This window comes from Arvicola amphibius, chromosome 15 (genome assembly GCF_903992535.2).
Source record: "Arvicola amphibius chromosome 15, mArvAmp1.2, whole genome shotgun sequence".
Lineage (NCBI taxonomy): Eukaryota > Metazoa > Chordata > Mammalia > Rodentia > Cricetidae > Arvicola > Arvicola amphibius.
The window spans coordinates 8,440,312-8,464,422 of record NC_052061.1 but is presented as its reverse complement, the minus strand read 5'-3'; the positions used below and the strand labels follow the sequence as shown (position 1 = coordinate 8,464,422).

At 42.6% G+C, this 24,111-nt stretch overlaps 2 protein-coding genes across 5 annotated transcripts in view; one reads left to right on the top strand and one right to left on the bottom strand.

Annotated features, from left to right (window-relative positions):
* Positions 1 to 13,866, top strand: part of Rbl2 (RB transcriptional corepressor like 2) — a 50,006-nt gene extending 36,140 nt beyond the window's left edge. For both annotated transcript variants that reach the window (XM_038312941.2, XM_038312940.2), the window contains exons 18-22: positions 3,559 to 3,630; positions 4,837 to 4,942; positions 5,927 to 6,129; positions 6,724 to 6,888; positions 12,396 to 13,866. In XM_038312941.2, coding sequence (XP_038168869.1) covers positions 3,559 to 3,630; positions 4,837 to 4,942; positions 5,927 to 6,129; positions 6,724 to 6,888; positions 12,396 to 12,566 — 717 coding nt within the window. In that variant the 3' untranslated portion in view covers positions 12,567 to 13,866. The remainder of the gene's footprint in view (positions 1 to 3,558; positions 3,631 to 4,836; positions 4,943 to 5,926; positions 6,130 to 6,723; positions 6,889 to 12,395) is intronic.
* LOC119802073 (AKT interacting protein) lies at positions 13,538 to 23,744 on the bottom strand. 3 transcript variants are annotated; one of them, XM_038312943.2, is made up of 10 exons: positions 23,630 to 23,744; positions 20,985 to 21,096; positions 19,495 to 19,700; positions 16,936 to 17,000; positions 16,751 to 16,851; positions 16,280 to 16,368; positions 16,104 to 16,202; positions 15,914 to 16,021; positions 14,861 to 14,921; positions 13,538 to 14,697 (listed from the first exon to the last, which is right to left on the bottom strand). In XM_038312943.2, the coding sequence occupies exons 2-10, from the start codon at positions 21,024 to 21,026 to the stop codon at positions 14,587 to 14,589; spliced, it is 882 nt and encodes a 293-aa protein (XP_038168871.1). In that variant the 5' UTR covers positions 21,027 to 21,096; positions 23,630 to 23,744; the 3' UTR covers positions 13,538 to 14,586. The 3 variants fall into 3 exon arrangements, with proteins under 3 accessions (XP_038168871.1, XP_038168873.1, XP_038168872.1); XM_038312945.2 differs by having other exon boundaries at positions 13,538 to 14,694; XM_038312944.2 differs by having other exon boundaries at positions 20,985 to 21,092; positions 23,630 to 23,737.
* Positions 23,745 to 24,111: the final 367 nt, after the last annotated feature.

Genomic DNA, 24,111 nt, shown 5'->3' with positions numbered 1-24,111 from the left:
TGAGTGTTGTTTCATTAAAAATGTTGAATGTTATTAAAAGTCTTTTTCTGTGTTCATTGTGAGTTTTGATACTCTTAAGGATATAGTATATTACATTGGTTGGGCTTCATGGTGGATCATTTGCATTCTCTTTGCAAATCCCTTTTAATTATGGTGGTAAGTTTTGGTTTATTAGTTTGTTGAATTTTGTACTTCTCACAAGCTGTTGTCTGAAATTTTATTGCATGGCTTTGTCTGGTTTTGTTCCGGGGGTAAATCTGGCCTTTTAGGAAAAGAAATGTTTCATCTTACTCTGTTAAGTTTGTATTAGCAAAGAAGCCACTGGAGCTGGTCTTTGCTTTGTGGGTAATTTATTGATGAATTCGGCCCCATTCATCTTATGGGTTCATTCAGGTCACCTGTCTTTTCTAGAGTCAGTTTTGGCAGTGTGCATCTTTCTAAGACATTGTCTGTCTCTCCAGAGTTAATGGCATATAATCCCTTTGTCCTTTAAGGTCTATAGTAAGATCCTCTTTCATTTCTCATCAGTCAATCTAATTAAAGGTTGGTAAATTTTGATAACTTCTAAGACTATTTGATATTATTTTTTCTCTATTAACATAAACCCTAATATTATTTTCTTTTTTAAGTCTACTTTGGCCTTTTTAAAAATTGCATGTGTCTGTTGTTGTGTGTGTGAATGTGTATGTGCACACAGGGTCAAAGAACAATATCCAGAGGTTGATTCTCTCTTCCTTTAGGTCATTAGGCTTGCATCTAGTATCTTTTCCCATGGGCCATCTCAGAGGATCTTGGATTATTTTGGTGTTCTTCTTAGTGCATCAGATGGTTAGGTAACTGATTATAGTATTTTTTTATTGCTTTTAAAAAATATCTTCGTATACTTTGTAAATATGGACACTGACTACAAAAGTAGGCATTACCTGCACCTCATAACTTGGCATCATGTATGTTTATCTCAAATTCCACTTGATTTTCATATGGCTTCTATTAACTTGTACATTCTGCAGGGCCATGTGACTTCCAGTTTCCTAAACTTCTGTTGCTGATCTCTAGTTTCATTCCACTGTGTCTGGAAACACTTTATATATGTAGGTCCTTTAAATGTACTGAGAGCTTCTGTTTGCTTGATGACAGGGTCTCATGTAGCCCAAAGGGGGCTTGACCGTCCTTCATTCCTAAGTGCTAGAGTTACAGGTATGTACAGCCGTGCCAGTTTACCCAGTGCTGGGATTGAAAGTGACCTGAACAGGGCTTGTGCATGACAGGCAAGCACTGCACCAACTGAGCCGTGTCGCTAGCCTTCCACATTTAAGAAAAGCAAGTATTAGCTGGGCGGTGGTGGCGCACGCCTTTAATCCCAGCACTCGGGAGGCAGAGGCAGGCGGATCTATAGAGTGAGTTCTAGGACAGGCACTAAAGCTACACAGAGAAACCCCATCTCGGAAAACAAACAAAAACAAAACCAAAAACAAAACAAAAAAACAAGTATTTTATTGCCATCAAGAAAATAGTGTGTTTTCTAGATGTCTGTTAGGCTAGGTCAAGTTGTTTACCAGACTTGTTAAAAAGTTTTCTCTTTGATGTTCTGCCTAGATCTTCTATTGTTGAAAGTTTTGTATTGAAATCTTTATATTTTTAGGTTGTCTGTTTTACTTTTTTTCTGTCATGGAGTTTATTATTTGGTTCCCTATTAATAGACACACTAATATTTATTACAGCTTCTTGATGGATTGATTTTTGTGAACTAACTCTTCAGTAATATTTGTTTCTAAAATCTATTTTACAGTTTAATAGCTTATAGCTACCCAGCTTTCTTTGGATAACTATATAATAAAGGTATCTGTTGTTTACTGTCAAACATGTTTGCATTTTTAAAGTAAAGTGTCTCCCAAAACAATTTGTTTTCCCAGTCTTACAACTTGTGTTTAATCATTTGCTTATGTTCTTACTGACTCTACTGCATTTGTCTATTTTACTTGTTTTCTGGATTTTTTTCTTTTTCTTTCTGGTTTTTCAAGACAGGGTTCTCTGTGTAACAGCCCTGGCTGTCCTTGAGCTCTTAGAGATCCACCTGCCTCTGCCTCCTGAGTGCTGGGATTAAAGGGATACCACCAAGCCTGGGTACTTGTTCTCTAGGTATCTTATATAAATGCTTTCTGTTGTATGTCTCTGTTCCTTTATTTCTCCTTTTTTCTTTTGAATTAGATATTTTCTATTTTTTGCTATATATTCTTTCCTCTCCCTCTCTCTCTCTGACACACACACACACACACACACACACACACACACACACGTACTTTAAGTCCTCAGAACTTAGCTTCAAATTCATGTCAACAAGATATACGTGCATTAGCGTTCTCTTTCCCCATTTACCTTTTCGTGAAGGCATTGTTTATGTATTTATATACATTCCACTGGAAGTACTACGAATCCACCATTACCTTGACTCAGTGGTAAGACTTCTAAAGGAGCAAGAAAAGGCATGTGTATATTTATAGCTGCTATTATGGTACCCTTCCTTACATTTCTGCTTATTGGTTCCTGTGGGTTTAAGTGGTGTCTGCAGTCACTTGTTTAATACCCTACCCACCTCCTTTGTACATTTTTGGTAAATGTATATTTCTGTTACAGCAACAACAAAACATCATACACATGCATTTGCCCTGTCTTTCTGATGTTAATGCTTTACAGTGCTCCTGGCCCTTTGCATGTGTATTTGTCTCACCTGTTTCCATTGCCTCTCTGGGAGGCTGCTGTTAGCAGCAAACTGTTTACTGTTTACTCACTTCTGAAAGAATAATTTGCAGTGGACAGGATGCTTTTCTTTTTGACCTTTGTGAATCTGTTGTTCCACTTGTATAGTTTCTGATGAGAAGTCAGCTCTTACCATATTTGACTTCCCTGTAAAGGAAAAGTGGTTTTCTCCGTGCTTTCTATGGCTTTACATTTTTGCTGTGATAAGCCTGGTGTGGATCTCTTGATTCAGTCTGCTGTCGGGCAAGCTCCCTGAATGTGTACAATAATGTTTTAAAGTAAACTTGGCTGCTGTCAGTCTTTTTTTTTTTAACCCCAGTGTCTTTCTGTGTAGCCCAGGCTAGCCTGAACCTCTTGATCCTCCGGCCCCTGCCTACCATGATGCTCAGCTTAAGTCTTTATTTCTTTGAACAACTTTTTTTGCTCCACTACCTCTGTCCTCTTCTTCTGACACTCTTGTTCCATGAATGCTGATGTGATTCCTCGTGTCCAAGTTTTCTGGGCTGTTCTCTGTTTTTCTGTTCTTCAGACAATATATTCCTTGGGCAAGTTTGTTGATGTTTTTCCTTTCCAGTTCAGATCTACCAAGTTCCACTTCCAGTCAACTTTTCAGTTTAGTTACTGTACTTTTCTATAACGGATTGTGGTTTACATACCAGGCTCCTTACTAAACTTCAGATTTTCATGAATAGTTGCTTGTTCATTTGCTCTACAGTCTTTGAATACAGTGGCAACAGGTTCACTGAGCTGTTCACTGTGCCATGCCTGACGTGGATCTCTAAGTATTCTCACTGTTTGTAGGTCACAAAAGAAGACAGATCCTTCCAGAACATCATGCGTTGTTACAGGACTCAGCCACAGGCCCGGAGCCAGGTAACCATGTTTTCTCTCAGGGCTGAAAGTAAAGCTTAAGTCTGTGATGAATTAAAAAAAACAATTAGCTACAGTTAGTTCTGTGCCTTCTCCCCACCAGGATTTATAACTAAGAATCTAAGGGGATTGGCTGTTTTAATCTTTTACATCACTGGCATACAATTTCATGCAAGTTATTTAAAGTCCTCTTCCTGCAAAGGCAATGCTGTGAAATATTTACTTTTATGTACATGGGTGTTTTGCCTGCATGTGTATCTGCACCACATGGGTGCCTGGTGCCCTTAGAGGCCAGAAGAGGACATTGCATCTCCTGGAACTGGAGTTAGACTGTTGCGAGCCATCTTGTGGGGTTTTTGAGAATTGAACCTAGATCCCCTAGAAAAGCAACAGTTCACTTAACCACTGAGCCATCTCTCAGTGACATATTTCTTAATTCAGAGAAGTTAACTGATTTTCGTGTCACCTTTAAGTTTGGCTTAGTAAAAAGCACAGTAATCATCTAAGACAATGTTGAATGTAAATTAAAAACCCACTTGATCTTGAACATGGCTCATTTGTCATTGAAAACCAAGAATATTGTTAGACTTTTGTTTCTTAAAATAACTTGACTTTACAGTTGGTATTGATACTGCTCTGCAGAGTTTTAGGCAGTACTTAGAATTTGTATGCGATAGGTTCTGATATAAGCTGTTAGGGAAGAGTTTCTGGGACCTAGCTCACAAAGTTTTGTTATTGTTGTTGAGACGGGCTATGTAGCCCTGGCTAGCCTGAAACTCACTGTGTAGATCAGGCTGGCCTTGACCCACAGAGATCTGTCTGCCTTAGCTTCCTGAGTGCTGGTTTTAAAGAATGTACACACACACACACACGAAATCCTAGAGAATCAGAGTATCTGTTTATTGCTCTTAACAAGTAGTGTGTGTGCCCATATAACCACATCTGGCTAGATCAAAGCTTTTGTTTTTTTTCTTTTTTGAGATAGTAGCCCAAATTGGTCTTGAACTTGCAACACTCCTCACTTAGCCTTCTGAGGGCTGGTATCACAGATATGCACAATGCCTAACCTGGTTGCCATTCCTAACATTCCCAGAAGACAACCATTACTAAGTATATTTTTGTGAGGATCAAGGACCATATATTAAGGTCCGCCAGCTAGTGTATATCAATAAATGCTAGTTTCTGTACCCTCTCACTGTCTCTTTAAAGGTATACAGAAGTGTTTTGATAAAAGGAAAAAGGAAAAGAAGAAATTCTGGCAACAGTGACAGCAGAAGCCACCAGAATTCTCCAACAGAACTAAATAAAGACAGAGGTAAAAAAGACAGATCTTTACGAACATCTATTTTTTAGGTCAAAAGACTAAGAATTACAAAATAAAAATACATATAGAAGTAGTTTATTCTCAGATAATTTGTTGGAATAAACTAAACTTGGTGGTCAGTTGTCCTTTCTTCCAGCGCTTTGAGGCACTTAGAGAATAACATGTTAAAGATAGGAATTTCTAGCCTGAATTCCAGAAAGAGCTTGCCTGTTGATTAGACCTGTGCTATAGAAATATTCTTCATAGTTCTTGACTTAAACTTTTTTTTTTTTTTTTTTTTTGGTTTTTCGAGTTTTTTTCCAGAAACCTGTGTAACTTACTAATATAAACTACTCAGTCAACCTGTGGTACAGTTATGATAAGGGAATAAAGTTATTATTTTTGAGCTTTGCTTCTTGGTATGAAAAACAGAGCTCAAGATCCAGGGATGGTGGTCCATGCCTATAATTTCATCTCTACTAAGACTAAGGCAGGAGGACTGTGAGCTCAGACCTGCCTGGACTATAAAGTGAGACCTTCTTACTGGATGATAAATAATGATGATGATAATACAACTGGGCCGAGGACATAGCCCAGTCAGTAACTTATGTGCTGCACAAGGATGTAGACCAGTTTGATCCCTAGCCCTCATGTAAGAAGCCAGCCATGGGAGCAAGCACTTGTAATTCTAGATCTTGGGAGGCAGAAACAAGTAGATCACTGGGGTTTGCTGGTTGGTGCATCCCAGGTCCCACTGATGGACCTTGGCTCAGAAAGAAAATAGACAGCTCCCAAGGAATGGTAGCCAATGTTGGCCTGTGGCTTCCACACACATGTACTTGCATACACACAAATGACACACACCAAACTCCAAAGAATCAGAGCGCCTGCTTATTGCCATTGATGACTAATGCACACATATAGATGTCTCCCCTTTTCCTAGTGAAGTGTCTTTTTTCAAAGAACTCAGACCACCCTTTGTTCTCTTGGCTGCAGCCAGTAGAGATTCCAGTCCAGTTATGAGGTCAAACAGCACCTTACCAGTTCCACAGCCCAGCAGTGCCCCTCCTACACCAACTCGACTGACAGGTGCCAACAGTGACATTGAAGAGGAGGAAAGAGGAGACCTCATTCAGTTCTACAACAACGTCTACATCAAACAAATCCAAACATTTGCCATGAAGTACTCCCAGGCAAACGTAAGTGCATCAGGGATCACTGGGTGCTGCTTTTACTCTTGACGGGGAGAAATCATTTGTTTGACCTTTTCCATCATAAACTAGACTTACAAATAATTCTTTCATTAAATAAAACTAAGGACGTCTCCAACCAACACAAGTACCTTGTCTAATCAATATAATTTCTGATGATGCTCAGCAGTATGAGTAAGACTGTGTAGAATTCTCTGCATCTAGCAGGAGACAGAAACCACATGAATTCAGATTGTGGAGTGTTTAACAGTGATGGCCTTGCAAATGACTAAACTTTGTGCTTGCTGTCACCTCGTATACTAAATGAGAATAGTAGTAGTTAAAAGTGTATCTGGTTGTTGCAAGCATTGAATGATGTATAAAAATGCTTACTAGAGGGGCTGGCAGGAACTGAGCACCTGGAAGTGCTAGCTGTTAGTCTAAGTCTCTTTAGTTAGTTTCTTTGATTGTTGCTGATCCACCGCTGTTCAGCATTCAAAAGCTTCTGGCTTATTATGCCTTTCACTCAGTAAAATTGATGACTTTTAATACAACCTAGCTACAAGTTTCCTTCCTCAGAATTACTGATTTTATTTTCAACAGATGGACACTCCTTCCCTTTCCCCCTATCCATTTGTAAGGGCAGGCTCCCCTCGCCGAGTACAGTTATCTCAGAACCATCCTATCTACATTTCCCCACATAAAAACGAAGCAATGCTTTCTCCTCGAGAGAAGATTTTCTACTATTTCAACAACAGCCCATCAAAGGTAAGCCTACATAAATGGCTTTAGCTAACACTAAAGTGCATCGGGATGCTAGGAATAGAACTTTTGCTAAGTGTACTTCTTAGAGCAATGGCAGCTGCCAGGCAACAGAGGCAGAAAGTCACAGGAACAAAACCCAGGGTGAACTGGTTTGATTGCTGAGGACCTCAGGATTAGAAATAAAATAGGGAACTAATAACTCCATTTTTCTTGCCTCCTTTCCTATCTGTAAATTTTGGACATTGAGTTTTCTTTCACTTGTAAGATTTTATTTTTTCTATTTCTGTTCAGAATAGAAACTTTGGACCCCTAAACTGATTACCAAGTTGTTTCTGCAACGGTGTCTCTGTCTTTTGGCCCTGTTTATGGGGGAAAAAAAACCAGAGAGCTCAGGGTTAGACATATGTGGTAGCATCTGCCTCAGTCTGAGAGCTGGGAAACTTGGGATTTGCTGGTGAAGAGTTACGTAGTTCCTGAGATGTAGAAGTGCATCCAAGAAGCAGAGAAGAAAGTGATGTCCTTAAGGCAAAAGTTATCTCATTGGTAGTAATGTAGACAGGCTCAGATGAGGCCTAAAGAAGCTACAACAAGCCAGATTTGGTTTGTTACAGCTCTGTTGACTGAGCCATCTCCCCAGCCCTCTTACCTATTTGATTCCCCCTCCCCCCACCCCAACCCATTTGGCAATGTATTTAATTAAAATTGCAAGTCCAGTTTTATAAATAATACTGTCCCAGTACAGGAAATCTCATACCACTGCAATTGCTTTTGGGATCAACTGCTATCAGTCTGTTTGTAGGTTTAACTAAGGCCATCTGAAGTTAGATATAAAAATTTAATGCAGGGCTGGAGAGATGGCTGAGTGGTTAAGAGTATTGCCTGCTCTTCCAAAGGTCCTGAGTTCAATTCCCAGCAACCACATGGTGGCTCACAACCATCTGTAATGAGGTCTTGGTGTCCTCTTCTGGCCTGCAAACATACATGCAGACAGAATATTGTGTACATGATAAATAATATAAAAAAATTAATGCAATTGCTTCAAATGTGAAAACAGTTTAAAGGATGGGAATCCTGCCTAGTGGTGGTGGTGCACACCTTAATCCCAGCACTTGGCAGGCAAGGGCCAGCCTGGTCTCCAGAGTGAGTTCCAAGATGGCAATCCAAATGTCTAGTAGTTGATGAATAAAATATGTATGTGGCCCTCAAAGATGAAGTACTAGTACATGCTCCAGTATGGGTTAGCCTTGAAAACATGGCAGTGAGTGAGGTTAGTTATAGAAGACTACATATGATTCTACTTTGGTGACATGCTCATAATGAGCAGATATACAGAGGCAGAAAGGAAATTAGGAAAAAAAGGAAACATTTCTGCTAGAGGAAAGACTTCTTTAGGAGCAGTAAGGTTGTGTGGAGATGGTGGTACCTTGTGTGGAGAATGGTGGACCATGCAGACACCGCTTGAGTCACGCACTTTAAATGGGTGAACTATATGGTATGTAAATTATATCTCAATAAGGCTGTTTTAAAGAATATGTTAAAAGTATCATACTACCACCATGAAAAAGAGAACTAGAGTAGTTATGTAACAGGAAAACTGGACTTCAGAGCAATGAGTATATGACCAAGAGATTCATTTCCTGGGCTGGGAATATAGTTCATTGCTAAAGCATTGGCCTCGCATGTACAAAGCTCTGTGCTCAATTATGAGAGATGTGAGATGACAGAAAATTACAGTCATAGTTGAGAATTCTACATAATTGTCAGGATAAATAGGTAGAGAAAATTAATAAGATTAAAAAAGATGGGAACATAACCCAACAGTACCAATTGCATGTGGAACATTTTTACAACTGCAGACCACACTCTAGATTATAAAACAGGTCTTAGTACAGTGACTAATCTAGTGGCTTGGCCATGCTAGGTGCTCGACCACTGAACCACATCCTCACATTCTTAGTAAATTAAAGGTTTCAAATACATTTTTTTTTCCTGCCATGATGGCAGGCTAATCAGAAATTAACAAGAATGTTCTCTGGAAACCTCCTAAGTTTTGGAAGTCAAATATCAGATTTCTGTTGGTCAAAGAAGAAATCACAAGAGAAAACAAAAGCATTTTATATTAATGAGAATCTACAATGTTAAAATTGTGTCTTAGTCACTGTCTATTGCTGTGATAAGACACCATAACCAAGGCAATTTTTATTTTTAAAAAAGCATTTAGTTGGGGGCTCAGAGGTTAGTCCATTATCATCCATGGGGGAGCATGGCAGCACACAGGCAGACATGGTGCTGAAGAAGTAGCTAAGAGTTCTAGATTATGATCCATAGGCACAGTAGACAGGGCTTGGCATAGGCTTTTGAAACTCAAAGCCCAGCCCCAATGACACACTTCCTCCAACAAGGCCACACCTCCTAATCCTTTCAAGTATTGCCATTCACTAGTGACTAAGCATTCAAATCTGTGAACCTTTGAGGGCCATTCTCATTCAGGTCACCACAATAGGTTACAGCTGAAATAGTGCAAACAGGTAAATGTTAGATCACTCAACATTTCTAAGTGACACATTACACACACACACTGAAAGAAGTTTGAGGATTAAGGGGTAACTTTCATGCTTATAAGGTGAAGGCACAGAAGAAATGGACAGATTCTGTGATGTACCTACACTACATAAGAAGTAGCCTTAGGAGCCCAATATTGATTAAATTTGTTTGCTTTTAGATTTTATGTGTATGAGTATTTTGCCTACATTTGTGTATGTATGCCATTTGTGTGCCTGGTGCCTGGGGAAGTCTGAAGTGGGCATTAGATCCCCTAGAATTGGAAGTTAAAGATGGTTGTGAGTCACCATGTGGGTGCTGGGAGTCAAATCCAGGTCCTCTGTAAACCCTGAGCCATCCCTCCAGCCCACTCATTTTTGAGACAGGCTCTCATATGCTATAGTCCAAGCTGAACTCAAATTCCTGCCAGTCTTCCTGCCTCAGCCTCCTAAGTGGTGGGAAAACAAGCAGGATATCAGTCTGAAATTTCTAGTTTAAAAAACATTTCAAATAAAATTGGAGCTGCAGGTAGCAGCTATATTAGTGAATTCTACAAGACATTAAAGGAAGAAGTAATGCCAGTTCTATATAAACTCTTCAAAAAATATAAAAATAAATCATTTTGTATCTTTGAAAGAAATGATTTAATGCAAATTTGCTGATATAACATCATCCCTAATGGTGAGACCCTGAACGCCTTCCTTCTGGTGTCCATTCTCACTTGTATTTATCTCTGGTCTGTAGATTCTGTTATGTGTAATAAGGCAAGATAAAGAAGCCAAGTATGCACTGTGTATAGAAAAAGCACAAAGCATGAAAGCTACCCTCTGATCCCACAAGTACAACTTGGTAACCCTTCCCCAAATGTTAAGATTTGGAAAAAAATGCCATGAACTGTATGAACATAATTACCTACAAAAATGTACTTTATAAATGTGCTATGTATTAAGTTATCTAACTATACAATGAAGAGTAACTTTATAATTTATGTAGCATTTAATCAACCGATGTAGTCAGTGAGCAATATAAGGAATACTGAGGTAAGCTGGAGACCTACAGAGACAGCAAATGCAGACTAGACTTCTTTAGAATGGAAAGGATAGAAGAGAAAGGATCAAAGAAAGCTTTGCTTATAATACTTAAATTTTTGAAAATATATATGCTGATAATATACATTTAACTGAAAATTTTCAGTTTATTTCAGAGTAAAGAATTGAAATGATGGGCTAGAGTGTAGCTCAGTGGTAGAGTGTTTATCTGGCATGTATTAGGCCCTGGGTTTAATCCCCAGAACCACAAAAAGGCAACAAAAAAAAAAAGTAAGTGAAATGTCTAGGATATATTATTCTTTTAAGTCTTATGTAGCCCAGGCTGGTCTCAAATCTGTTGTGTAGTTGAGGATGGCCTTGAACTTTTGATCCTTCTGCCTCCACCTCGGAGTGCTGCTATTCTAGGTGTGCACCTCCATACCATTTATGCAATGCTGCGAATTGAACACAGGGCTTTTTCCATGCTAAACTAAAGCATTCTACCAACTGAGCTACAGCCTTAGCCCTAGGATGTGCATTTTAAAATCTAAGAGATGAAAAGTGACCAGAATTGTCCAAGTAGGGTGGTGTGAGGATTCACTATTAATTCACTAGTTTGAGATTCCTTAAACTATGTGTGTGTTAACATTCTCAATATCCTCTTTAAATAAGAAACATGAACAAAAATCCTAGCCAACAGGTACCAGAATAGTTTCTGAGCAGACTTTGAGGCCAGAGAAACAATCCTAATGACATATTCTGATATTTTTCTTCATTGAACTGCTTATTGAAACCACTGAACATTAGAAATAATTTTTTTTTTTTTTGGTTTTTCGAGACAAGGTTTCTCTGCAGCTTTAGAGCCTGTCCTTGTAGACCAGGCTGGTCTCGAACTCACAGAGATCCGCCTGCCTCTGCCTCCCGAGTGCTGGGATTAAAGGCGTGCGCCACCACTGCCCGGCCTCATTAGAAATAATTTTAATAACTCCTCAGTTCTCCCTTCGAAGAACCTATGCCTCCAGAGGCCACTGATGCATCCATTACCTGTAATGAATGCCTTCAGGACCAAAGCTTATTTCTCTAGTGAAATTGTTGTTGAGAAAGTAGAAAACAAGTGGCTCAGGTATGTTATCCCAACTACCGGGGACAGGGCGGCAGGAAAATCACAAGGTTGAGTCCTGCTTGGGCTGCAGAGTTCAAAGCTAGTCTCAAAATGAAGAAAAGCCTTGGCATGGTGGCTCACATTTTTCATTCTAGCATGCATGAGCCTGATGCAGGAGAGATGCTGTGAGTTTGAGGCCAGCTTGAGCTTTAGGGTGTGTTACAAGCTGGCCTGGGCTACAGTGACACCTGTCTCAAAGCAAGAAAAGAGGTGGGTGGTGCTTACGACAAGGCCTTGCTATGTAACTCCAGCTGACCTCGTCCTTTGTAGGCTAGACTGACTTTGAACCTACAGCAATGCTTTTGCTTCTGCTCCCAAGTGGTGAAATCATAGGAGCGAGCCACTGAACTTCCAAGTCATGTTGTCAAGATGGCTCAGTGGGTAAAGGCATTTGCCACAAAAGCCCCACATAAAGGAGGAAGGAAAAAACTCTGCAGTCGTCCTCTGACCTTCACATACACACCTCCACACATGCACTCACACAGAAATCTCAAAGTGGACATGTGACTAAACATGACGTAACTATGATACTCTAGAACAAGGTATTGAGTATGTGTGTTGTAGATATGTGTATCACAATCACCAAGGAAGTCTGTTAAAAACACAAAGCTCTGCTTGACCCAGGGTCAGCAGTGTCCTGGCGGATCTGCTTGGGTTTTCTTTCTGCAAAGGTGTTCATTCAAATGCTTAAACTGCTGAATCCACGAGATTCTAACTTAATACTGAGCAATGTGCTTTAGCATTTTTAAAGTTTTAATATCTGTTTTTCCTCACCATAGAGACTGAGAGAAATTAACAGTATGATACGGACCGGAGAGACTCCAACTAAAAAGAGAGGGATTCTCTTAGACGATGGAAGTGAATCACCTGCAAAAAGAATTTGCCCAGAAAATCATTCTGCCCTGTTACGTCGTCTCCAAGATGTAGCCAACGACCGAGGTTCACACTGAGGTTAGCCTCCAGTATGGAAACTGTCTTCACATCAACTGCTTAGCAGTTAATGCATACAGGATTATGGAACATTGCTCCTTAATCCAGCAATAGATTAGAGCCTGCTAGAAAAGGGAAGTTCTCTGACTGGGTGTAGCAGTATATACCTGTTATCCTAGCACCCAAGAGGCAGAGGGCAAGAGGACCAGAAGTCTGAGACCATCTTGGGCTATATGTAACCCTGACTCAGAAACAGAAACAAAAAAAGGAAGGACATTTGGGTGAGAATTTAGACTTACTTCAGGATATTTTTTATTCATCCCAATTGCCTCTCCCCCTACTATTGAGTGCTTACCTTCAACACTGCCCAGAATCCAAACCTGGATTTTTAACTCTGGTAAACGCTTACAAGTATTGCAGAAAACAAAACTTTAGAGGTTGCATAAGTGTGCCCAGCAGAGGAACTGTATTTCAGTTCATTCCTGTTTGCATATGGTTAGGTCCAACCATGTGCTTCAGGATGAAAACACCTGCCTGTTTACATTCACCAAACAGAAGAGAGGGGATGGCCCAGACCTGGACATCTCCAGGCACTTGCCTAAGGCTCCTGTCCCCTTGAGCACTGCCCCTTCCCCAGGAGACGTGGTTCAGTGCAGAAGTTGTGCAATGTCTGAATGAGCCTGTGTGATTGGTGGCACTTTAGGGCTGTAAAGTGCATGGCGCTGTAACCCAGATTTTGCTGTATATTTATGATGGCACTTTCTATAGTGTGGACTTTAGTAGGTACAAGACTTCTAGGCTAAACAGCCAATATTTTAATGCTTTTCTTAAAGGACCTGATATAGAAACACGTTCTGAGCACGTGTAAAAGGCTCCAGTTTGTGGTAGTAGCATTACATAGGGATCATCTGGCTAAGTAAAGATTTTTAAATTAAGTTGAATTGAGAATTCAAATATCTTTGAGGGCATTCCTGGAAGTTAAAAAAATAGGTTGGAGAATTTAGGTTTTTATTAGTACACAGTACCATTTATACAAATTAGAAAACTATTTAACAGCTATTGATTATCTACACATATCTTTATTAATCATTATTGTTCCAGTTGTTTTTAAGTTGGATTAATAATCCTAAGGAGAAAATTCAATTGTAAATTGGATCTTTATAAGCCAAGTTACTAGGTAACTTGATACTGCTCTAAAGAACAGACCTGGCACTGTCCACTGGAGCAGTGCTGTGCGAAGTACTTATAAAACCTCTTGGTACCGCTGCTGTAATTTTATATGAAAATATGTGTATTTTTCAATAAAGCACTTATAAATTAGACTCTGTTTAGTTATATTGAAAAAGAGCATTAGTGTCCTGCATAAATGACAATCAATCATTTATTGGTTTATTTTATCTCTACTAACACATCGGTCATCCACCATTTAAATACCTGACTTCATTAGAAACCGTTTGAACACTTCTTTCTTCCTCCTGCCATAAAAATACAGTAATTTGCTTTAAAAAAAAAAACACAAAAACAAAACAAAACAAAAAAACTGAACAAGCATCCTGGTTCTGCCTACTTTCCTAAAGCTTCTGAGACAGACGTTTACAGCAAGTCAGCAGGCTGAAGCCGGAAAGCCAGTCTTCTACTTGAAAGTGCTGCCCTCTGGATCTCTTCTCTACACCCTTCTTCTTCGTGGCCTAAAGTATGTACAGCTGAAACCACCAACTTCCAACTACCACCTAGTGTTCATTCTCTCCGCTGTTAAAGTAAACACAACTTACCTCTAACATATTCAGAAAAATACTTATGCCTCAAGGTCCCCAATAATTTGGAGCACTGAACTAGATTCACCCTGACACTCCTGACAGAAGTAACGCATTACTCAATGAGAGGTCTCCACACCCTGCTGTTAGAACCTACGCATACACAACACTGATAGCCAGTCACTGTTCACGCGGTTTACTCTTCAGGCCGTCCTTCGCCATTAGTCAGCTCTAACTAGGCCAGAGTCCAGCAGGAAAGTGCATGGTGCACCAGATCCACCATCTCTTAGGTTGCTACTGTTTTCTCTTCTTTACTGAAAGGTTGTACTGAGCCAGGCTTTACCCATGACAGGCCAGCAACATGAACACTTTTATTGTGCTGTTCGTCAGGCTTCTTCTAGGCACAATCAAAAACAGACATTTAAAAAAAAAATACTGATGAGCAAGTTCAGAATCATACTGACTAGTTTCCCCAAGAGTTAGCTGTATGTAACCAGTGGCCTCAAGTACAGACAGTAAAGAAACCAGGATAGCCATTTCAAAAATGGTTATGCACTTACTTTCTGAGTGAGCATCTTCTCTCTGGCCTCATCGTGTACAGAAGGGTTCCATGGAGAAAAGCTTGAAGGGCAGAACATATTAAAAACAGTTCATGGCTTTCAAAACATGTACACCATCCAATTAAGACAATTCTAATAAAACCTAAGGAAGAATTTTTTTTTTTTAAGGTTTCTCTGTGTGGCCCTAACTGTCCTGGAACTTGCTCTGTAGAACAGGCTGGCCTCAAACTCAAAGAGATCCACCTGCCTCTGATTCCTGAGTGCTGGGATTAAAGGCGTGTGCTGCTGCTGCCACCACCACCACCACCACCACCTCAACCACGGCTAAAGAGCAATTTTTAATCAGTTGCTAGCATGTACACTGATATTACCTCAAAGTGTTATCTAAAAGTGTTTCATATCATAATTACCTCTTATAAATAGACTTATCCCTACAAACCTCATACCACCCCTGAAATATTAAAGATGAAAACAAGCAGAATAATCCAAAGCTAGAAAGTCCAGAAACCAAGCAGTCCATCAGCTGAGCCCACACACAGCACTGCAGTGTGCTTCCCAGCAATACAAGAGCTACAGGGCCTCCATTCTATTCTAGCATGTTCTCTCCACCAATTCTAAATGGTAAGGAGTTGAGCTGGACGATGTAGTTCTGTAATCCAAATTACTGTGGACCTTGAGATACATTTTTCTGAATATTTTAGAGGTAAGTTATGTTTACTTCAACTAACAGAGTAGGAGATGAACAAGCACTATGGAATAGTCTGAAGTTGGTGGTTTCAGCTGTGTGTATGTTAGGCCATGAAGAAGGGCATAGAGTAACTCACACTGTCCTCACATGAAAAAATGAATGAGCTCTTCACATATTCTCAGGAAACCAAAGTCACTAAGTATTTCATTATTGGCAATGTATAGCCACCACACAAAGCCTTTGGTTTAAGGTCAAGAGCCCAAGTGCCATCAGGAGTTGAGCTGACAGAAAGTGGAAAGCCCCAGGCCAACATTCCATGTTTCTCTAAAGCAGAAGCGTAAAAGGCCAGGAGACATACTACTTACCTAATTGCGTAGGGGTCTTCTATTTTCGGCTGGTCAAACAAACGAGCAGTACATACTTTAACACTGTCAACCACTTTGCTTTTAAAAAGCTGGATGTCTTTTTCATACCTGTGGTAAAAGTTTTAAAACTTTACCAATTTATCTTAAATAGTAATAATAAACAATAAGTAACACAGTAAAAATCACATACAGTACTGCAGCCTCTGGGTTCAGGGGACTCGTGGTGTCGATCTTGTAGAAGACTCTCCTTGCGTACATTAAGACCTGCCATATGTGATTATAGTTCCGCCTGCAGGGAAACAAGGCATGACTACTTCAGCTTGTTCCTGATGGCTGTGCTGCTACAAGAAACACTGATACACTAACCTCCACTTTGCAAATGCTCTCTTCACATCCAGTTCACCTGAGGTGGAATCAACTAGCGGATGAAAGACGGGAATATCGAACAGCAGGCGCTATGTGTAGAGAGAAACACTTGAGTGGGAGGATGCCGTGAGCTAAACACATCAGGCCACCAAGGGCTGTAACTACAACCACTTTCTTGTAAACAGTTTTCAACAGAGGAGATTCTCCACTCCCATAGCATAACTATCACCAGGCAGACAGTGAATGGTGCAGCACAGCCCCAAGCTCACCCACACCCCCGAGTGGAGAAAGGAGGAAGACGCAGGCAGAGTACATGACCCAGGTAATAAAGCACCAAACCCTGCTGGCTGTGGGAAACATACATCTGAGGAAGCTGATTTCATTACAACATCTAAGGTCAGGAGACAGTCAGGAAGTCTGTTAGCCTTGATTTCCCCTCAGTGACTGAAGGAACAACTATAGTCCACTTACTGGACAGTCGCCATCTGGATAGTTATCAGGAATATACACCGTAAACTTGAATACGCCATCCTGATACAGTCCGTGTCGTATGAATATTACTCCAAACCACACTGCAGAGAACATATGCATGCTAAAGTCCCATCTGTATCAGACGACCCCACACAACACAAATGAAGGTGGAGCGCACATCTTACCTAATGCGGAGCGGTACGACGGCTGCACATAGACGCCCGGCAGTTTCTGCTTCACCACCAATGTACTGGAACGAGAGCAGTAGAGCAGCTGCTACAGACGCCAGTGGCGCATCTGAGTCACACCACCCCGCTTTTTCTGAGACAGGCAGCAGCTGTGCTACAACTATAATGGGGTCGATCTGATCTCGCACCCAAGTCTCCCAGATTACCATCCACCCTTTTCCCTCCAAACCAGTCCAGAGAAGCTCAAGCCAATACAGGGTGCCAGACTCAGAATGCCAAACGGACAAAAAAATCGAGTTTTACTCTCAGAAACAGGTAATTCTGAACACTAAAATTGAGGTAAAAGCTGATGTGGTAGCCCCCACATGTAGTCCCAGCACTTGGGGCAGAGAGTGGTGGATCTTTATGAATCAAATTTCTACATAGTGAGACTGTCTCAAAAAACAACACAAATCAAAGCAAAAGCGCACAATAAAATTGAGGTAAATATATTGGTAAAACTATTGCTTTAGAATTCATATATTCAAAAATTATTTTTCAGTATTAAAAATGTGGTACTTCCCCTTTGGGCTTCAGCATACTACTTTTGTAGTACTAAACTGAAAGCAAACTGTTTTCAATTACAATCACAGGTACTAAGAGTCCAGAGTTGCCATCACTTAGCTCACTGGGACAGGGGAGGGCAGGCTGTTAGGTGTACAGTGTTGCTCGTGAAGCTCCCGAACACCCTGAGCGCGGACTCTTTGGGCCTTGCTGGAGAAGGTGCATGCTGACACAAGGCTGAACACAAGTATCAAGGCAGAAAGATGCTATTGCTTTTCCTGGGACCCAGTTACACACTGGCAGCTATTTTGCTTGATTCCCTGAAGCTGCAGCTATGAGCTGTGATCTGCCACCAAAGAGAACAGTATTGACCAAAGCACCCTAAATACAGTTACCTGCAAATCCTGAAATGCACAGAGAAACAGTTTATGGGGCTTTTTTTGAGACTGATTTTTATGTGTATGAGTATTCTGCTGGCCATGCATGTAAATGCACCATGGAGTCTAGTCCCCACAAAGGCCAGAAAGGGGCATCAGATCCTCTGGAATTGTAGAAACAAATTGTTGTGAGCTACCATGTGGGTGCTGGGAACTGAACTCAGGTTATCTGCAAAAGTGTCAAGTGCTCTTGGCTGCTAAGCCATCTCTCCAGCCCTTTGGGGCCTTGTTTATTCCCTAAATACCTTGCATCCACTTTTCTAAGTTAGTTACTGCTCCATGCTGACCTTGAGCATTTTCTAAGTTACTTACTGTACTCCGGCCTGACCTTGAACCTACAATAGCTCTTACTGCAACTGTACCAGGTGTAGCTATTACCTTTTCAGTCCCTGAGATTCAGCAGGTCCTACAGAAGCATGGCTAGCAGATAAAGCTACCCAGAGATGTTTGTCAGAGAGGGCGGTTTTGTGTTTAACACACAGCCAACTTTCAGTCTCCACAATAGAAGCCTGTCCACCTCATGGCTCAGCCAGAAAACACAAGGCATCCATTATAGAGCTGGAGAGACCACTGCTACACTACACTGGGGCCTCATTCCTTCTGACCATTCTGATCAGTACCCTAGGAACCCTAGGATGAGTGATCAAGATGCTTTGAAAATAACCAAACTACAGAGAAACTTAAAGATTAGAGAAATTAGGAATTCTCCAGACTTTCTGTCCCTTTAACAAATGATCCAAACTACATGGTGCCTGAACTGTGCTATGTGCCAGGCGGTGTGTCGTCACTGCTGGCTGCTGCACAGTGCTCGTCCCTGCTCTCCTTGGGCAGGGACACCAGCAGTGCATGGGGCCTATGACAAGCTACAATGCCCAACCTTTCCTCTTGATATGGACCTTTGAGGGTTGTATCAAGTAAATCATCTAATAACAGATCTTCTGACATACGAAACAACTTAGTAAATACTTTTCTGAGGGCTGGCAAGATGACTCAGTCAGTAAAGGTACCTGCCACCAAGCATAAGGACTTGAGATCAACCCCTGGGACCCACATGGAAGAGAAGTAACTACAAGATGTCCTCGGATCTCCACCTGTGCCACAGCACACACTCCAACACACATACAATAAAAAAAAAAAAAAAAAAAAAAAAAAAAAGCAATTTAAAATTTTTAAGCACTCTTGAGTTTTTTCTTCTAAGTCAGTGTTTCTAGTTCCTTTACCTACTAACTGTGGCTTCTGGACCCTTTCCTACTGCAATTACTCCAGTCTGTCAGATGCTTCCTATAACATGAGAGCCAAAATGGAGCCCAAACTTCCCAATGTGTGTGACCCAAGAGAATGCCACTCAGCTTCTGCCCACTTGATACAGAAACCTCTTCAGTGAAATGCCTCACAGAAAAGAAGACAGAAATTAATCTACCAAGTTCCTAACCAAGTGTATGTTCTCAAAAGTCCTGCCTGCCTTCCTGTTCTCTAAAGAACAGCAAGCTGGAGACAAGTCTATCAGGAGACATGACTTCATTCTTAACTTGCAGGGAGCCATTCATAACTGACCAGTCATCCATGAAGGACTCACAATTCTGCAAGAAGCGAGTACTCCAGGTAGAAGGGCCCGTAAGAGGCGTGGGTGCCATTTGCTGACCGCGCTGCTGGGGCTGGAGATGCAGGCTTCGTTACGGGCAGGGCGCTTTTGGGAACAGACGGCAGCTGCTTTTTCGGGGCAGTCCGTGGAGGACTGGTTTTCACATCCCCCGCTAGTGTCGTCTCTTCAGCTTCAGCTCGCTGTTCAGAACGAAAGTGGGAGAGCATTCATGGCAACTCTGAGAGCTGCATCGTAGAGCACCATCGTGGCTTCTAAGCTAGAGTTACTCTAGCATAGAAATTCTCACACCATGATCAAGATGCCTTCAAATCCCTTGAGAGGACAGGTCATGGAAGGAGCAAATAAGACTGAAGATGACGAAAGCAGAAAGAACAGTAAGAACAGTGTAATCAACCCTTTCATGAGCAGCTGAAGCAGGAAAGCCACTAACAAGATCAGAGGGCCTCATGTACATGCAGACACTGTAGAAATGGAGTTGAAAATAAACAGTGTAGGTAGGTGGCTAAGCTTAGCTGCTCCCTGATGTGAGCACAGGGATAGGAACACAGAAATGAAGCTGTTATCTCATTTGCTTAGGTCATATATGATCCTGCTATGTTTCCACACTACCATACCCTGCTATCCTTGGTCAATGAGCTTGTAATGACCAGAAAACCAGCATCCAGTTCACTAGTGCTTCCTAACCTCAAATACAGCAGAGGCTATTTAATATATCGTAGAAAACACTCTGTGTGCATAGGAAAAGACTAATAATGATGTGCTACAGGTAGAATTGAGTTTTTAAATTATTGCTTGTATATTTTAAGCTTTCCTAAGAGGAAAATATATTTTTATTTTTTAAAAGATTTTTTTTATTACATTATTTATTTGGGGTGCACGTGTGCCATGGCACACATCTAGAGGTCAGAGGACAAACCCAGACTTGGCAACAAGTGCCTTTATCCACTGAGCCATTTGGCCAGCCCACATATATAGTATAGTTAATATATAATAAAGCTGTGCAGATAGCTCACACTTATAATCCCCAAACTCAGTAGGCTAACGCAAGAAGACTGCTGTGTGAGGCAACCTGGGCTATGGAATACCAGGCTATTCTGTGCTATTTAGCAAGACTTTATCTCTAAAAAAATAAAGACATTTTATTTAGATCATTTATTTATTGCCCAAATCTTGGTTGACTTGACCAAAGCTTCTCTAAAAACCAAATCCTGAAACTATAACAGAGAAACATTCAGAATGCATCACAATTTCATCAAGTATACATACAATCTAAGTGAAACAATCTTAGCATAGTGATCCATCAGAATTCTGCTGATGTGAACTCAGCCCGAGAAACTGATTTTAATGGACAAAGTGATTTCTCAGAAATAAAACCCAGTAATTCTGGCTAAAGATTACAGGTGTTCCTGATGTGAGATTGCTAGCCCTCCCTTCCATCAGAACTGCTGTTTGGCTGTACCTACTTTGCGCACAGAGTTTGCAGACATGCTCCACAGAGGGTTCATAACGTGTCCTCCAAACAAAGAGCTTCAGTGCTGTGTCACCAAACTCTTCTGTCCTCAGCGCTCACGCTGCCTTGAAACAGGGGGAAAGAATACAACACACCGACACCAGCAGTTAAGACAGAGCCGAGCATCCTGGACACGCATCACGCCAAGCAGTGCACAGATGGAGAAGCCTGGGGATGCCGTTAGAGAGCTCAATAATCTCTTCGCCACACCTTTCCATTGCGGGCTCCAGTTCCTCTCACACCCTCAGGAATCTATATGAAACTGCACCATAGTCAAGCATGCCAAGCCCAGTACTTGGGAGGCTGAGGCAGGAAAATCCAGAGTTTGAGGCCCATTTGGATTACATAGTGAGACCCGCTGACACAAGAACAAGCAGACAGAAACATCACCTGTGTGCCAGGGTCCTGACCAGCATTTAGAATAGTCGTGAGCAGATTCAGCTTGCTCTACCACACTGCCACAGCTGCTAGCATTGTATCCAGGCACCTGACTAATGGGAAGGCTGTATTCAGGATGCACTAACCTTCTACACGCAAGCTGTGTCACTGTTCTCAGGGTCAGCGTGGGTGACTAGGAACGTCTTGAATAAGTTGTGTCAAGTACAAAACTAAGAGCCAACAAAATAAGAAAAAACACGGGAGACCAAGTATACCTGTATCAGGAAAGGGGGGTAAAATCCTGTCCCTATTACCCCAAGGAACTGCTCTTAAAAACATCAATGAGAAACAAAAATGGGCTCATTGTGTGGTCCAGAGTGTTCATGAATTCACTACGCAGCTCAGGCTGGCCTCAAACTCCACATATTCTGCCTCTGCCTTACACTACTAAAGAACAGGTCACAGGCAAAAGGTTCGTAGCAACAGGAGGTTTGTTCAAAGTACTAAACCGGAAATTCGGTAGCAAGAGGCTCCCAGAACTGTGAATGTATAAATTCAGGGAGGGTTCAAATGAGACATTTCACAAACCTTCGGCTCGCAGCGGCAGGTAGTGGATAAGAAAAGCAGCTTTCAAAGATCACAAGGTCAGTGGGTCACTTACTAAAAACACAAAGTCACAAAGGAAGAAACAGCCAGCCCAACCAGAAACTGTCTCCCCGAGGCTCTGCTGTGTTTTAAGGTGCGACTCCTTATCTGAATTGCTGTGTTTATCAGTGAAAAGCTGACTGACAGTGAAAAGGGTCAAAACTGAGCAACGTTTCCTCAACCTCCTAAGAGACACTGCTGGACAGCGCGTCCCCATCCAGCAGCGATTCACCTTCTCTGGAGTGTCTACAGCATCCATGGGTGGGTACTAGCGCTACCATCCCAGCCAGTGCCTATAACTGCTGTTGTGCTTTCCAGGAGACAGTGTCACCCAGTAATTAAATCAGAGGACAGTGATCCCAGCTCCCCCACTAACCTGCTGGTTTGCTGCCAGTTGGCAGACTTCGCTAACCTGCTTTTAAAGGTGGCTGACACACCAGGACATCGAAAAATGGGGGAGGAAGTATACTCCTGTTTGGCTCCAATGAAAACCACATTGGGTTTTCTGGACCAGCACTGCACTGTCTAGGTACACCTGTTTTATCGCCCACTGAAACTTGGTGTTTCCTACTTCTAGATATACTGCCAGCAGGTACCTTTCAAGTCTGTGTCTTTTACCTTTAAAAATTCAGTACACTGTCCTCAGTTCCTCCAAGAGACATAGTATGCCATCCGTCGCAGCGATATTTTTAACGAAATGGTCCCAGTAGCAACATAAGCACATGGAACTGTAGCCAGCTTTTCAGAAACTACATAGGTTGCTAGATAAGCAATCTGCCAGAGGCATAGCATGACATCGTCCAATAGTAATGACAGATCTAAGAAAAACAGGCTCTATCCTTGTTCTCAAAAACCACCACCAGACTTTCTGCTCCTTTGGCTCTAAGTATAAAAAACGATTTGCGAGGCTTTACACCGCACAGCTGAGTCAAGTTGGCATCTTCACCTGTGCGACGATGGGCACACCGGAGAGGGCAAGTGAGACTTGGCTACCATCGTTCCTCCTCTGTGACACAGAGCTAACATGGGCACTTACTAATACATCACCGCAAAAGCGGGTTTATGAAATCCAACGTTAAGAGACCACCAGGGAGAACCGAGGCAAAGTAAACAGCCCCGGCCGGGCAGCTAGCTGGGCCGGGCACCTTCGCTCGGGACGCAAACCCGTCTCGGAGCACGAAGAGAATCTGGACAAACCTGTCCCGAGGTGATGCAAGGCTGGTGCCCGGCCCTAGGCTCTAAGCTGGCTGGAGGCCGGCCGGGCCCGCGAGTCTGCAGCCGAGGCCGAGGGCCTGGGGCTTCGCAGCAGCCCCTTGGCGGAGCGACCGGACACAGAGCGGGCCGGGAAGCCCGACGGGGGAGCGACCGAGCCTGCCTCCCTTTTCTCCCTCGGCCGTTCGCGAGGCCGCGCAGCAGGTGCCTGGAGCGCACAGGTGCGGCCCCGCCCCCGTGTCCCCGCGCGGCCGCCGTCGCCCGAGCCCCCAGCTCTCCGCAGGGAACCGAACGCCCGGCCGTGGACGACACCCCTCGGCCCCGAAGGCTCAGGAGTCACCGGCCAAAAGGCAGGACGCTCACCTGGACGCCCTCGATGCGGAGCTCAGGCGGCCGAGCGCCACCGCGGCCCGACAGCATCTCCGGCCGCAGCGCAGGCCGGCCCCTGCCGCTCCTCTCCCGCAGCGCCCCGCCCCGCCCTGCCCTCGGCGGGACACGCCCTGGACACGCCCCCAGACTGGGATCTTCCGCCTGGACGCCCGTCCCGAGTGGTTCTCTCGTTGTCCATCAAGGACGTGCTTCCGGAAGGCGCTGGGGGGGGTGGGGGTCGGCACTCCGTCCTGCCAATCAAATCAGCGCCGCTCGGGTGGGGCCGCGCTCGTCCCTCCCCTTACGTAACAGCTCCCAAGGCAAGCTGTCAATCAAAGGAGCTTCCATCCCTGGGGAGGTAGGGTGGGCGGGAAACAAACAGGCACCCACCTGCCATTGGACACGGCGTGTGCCAGTCACCATGGAGACCCGCCCAGCGGTTTATGCGGCAGCCACTGGAGCCTTTCTCTGGCAGT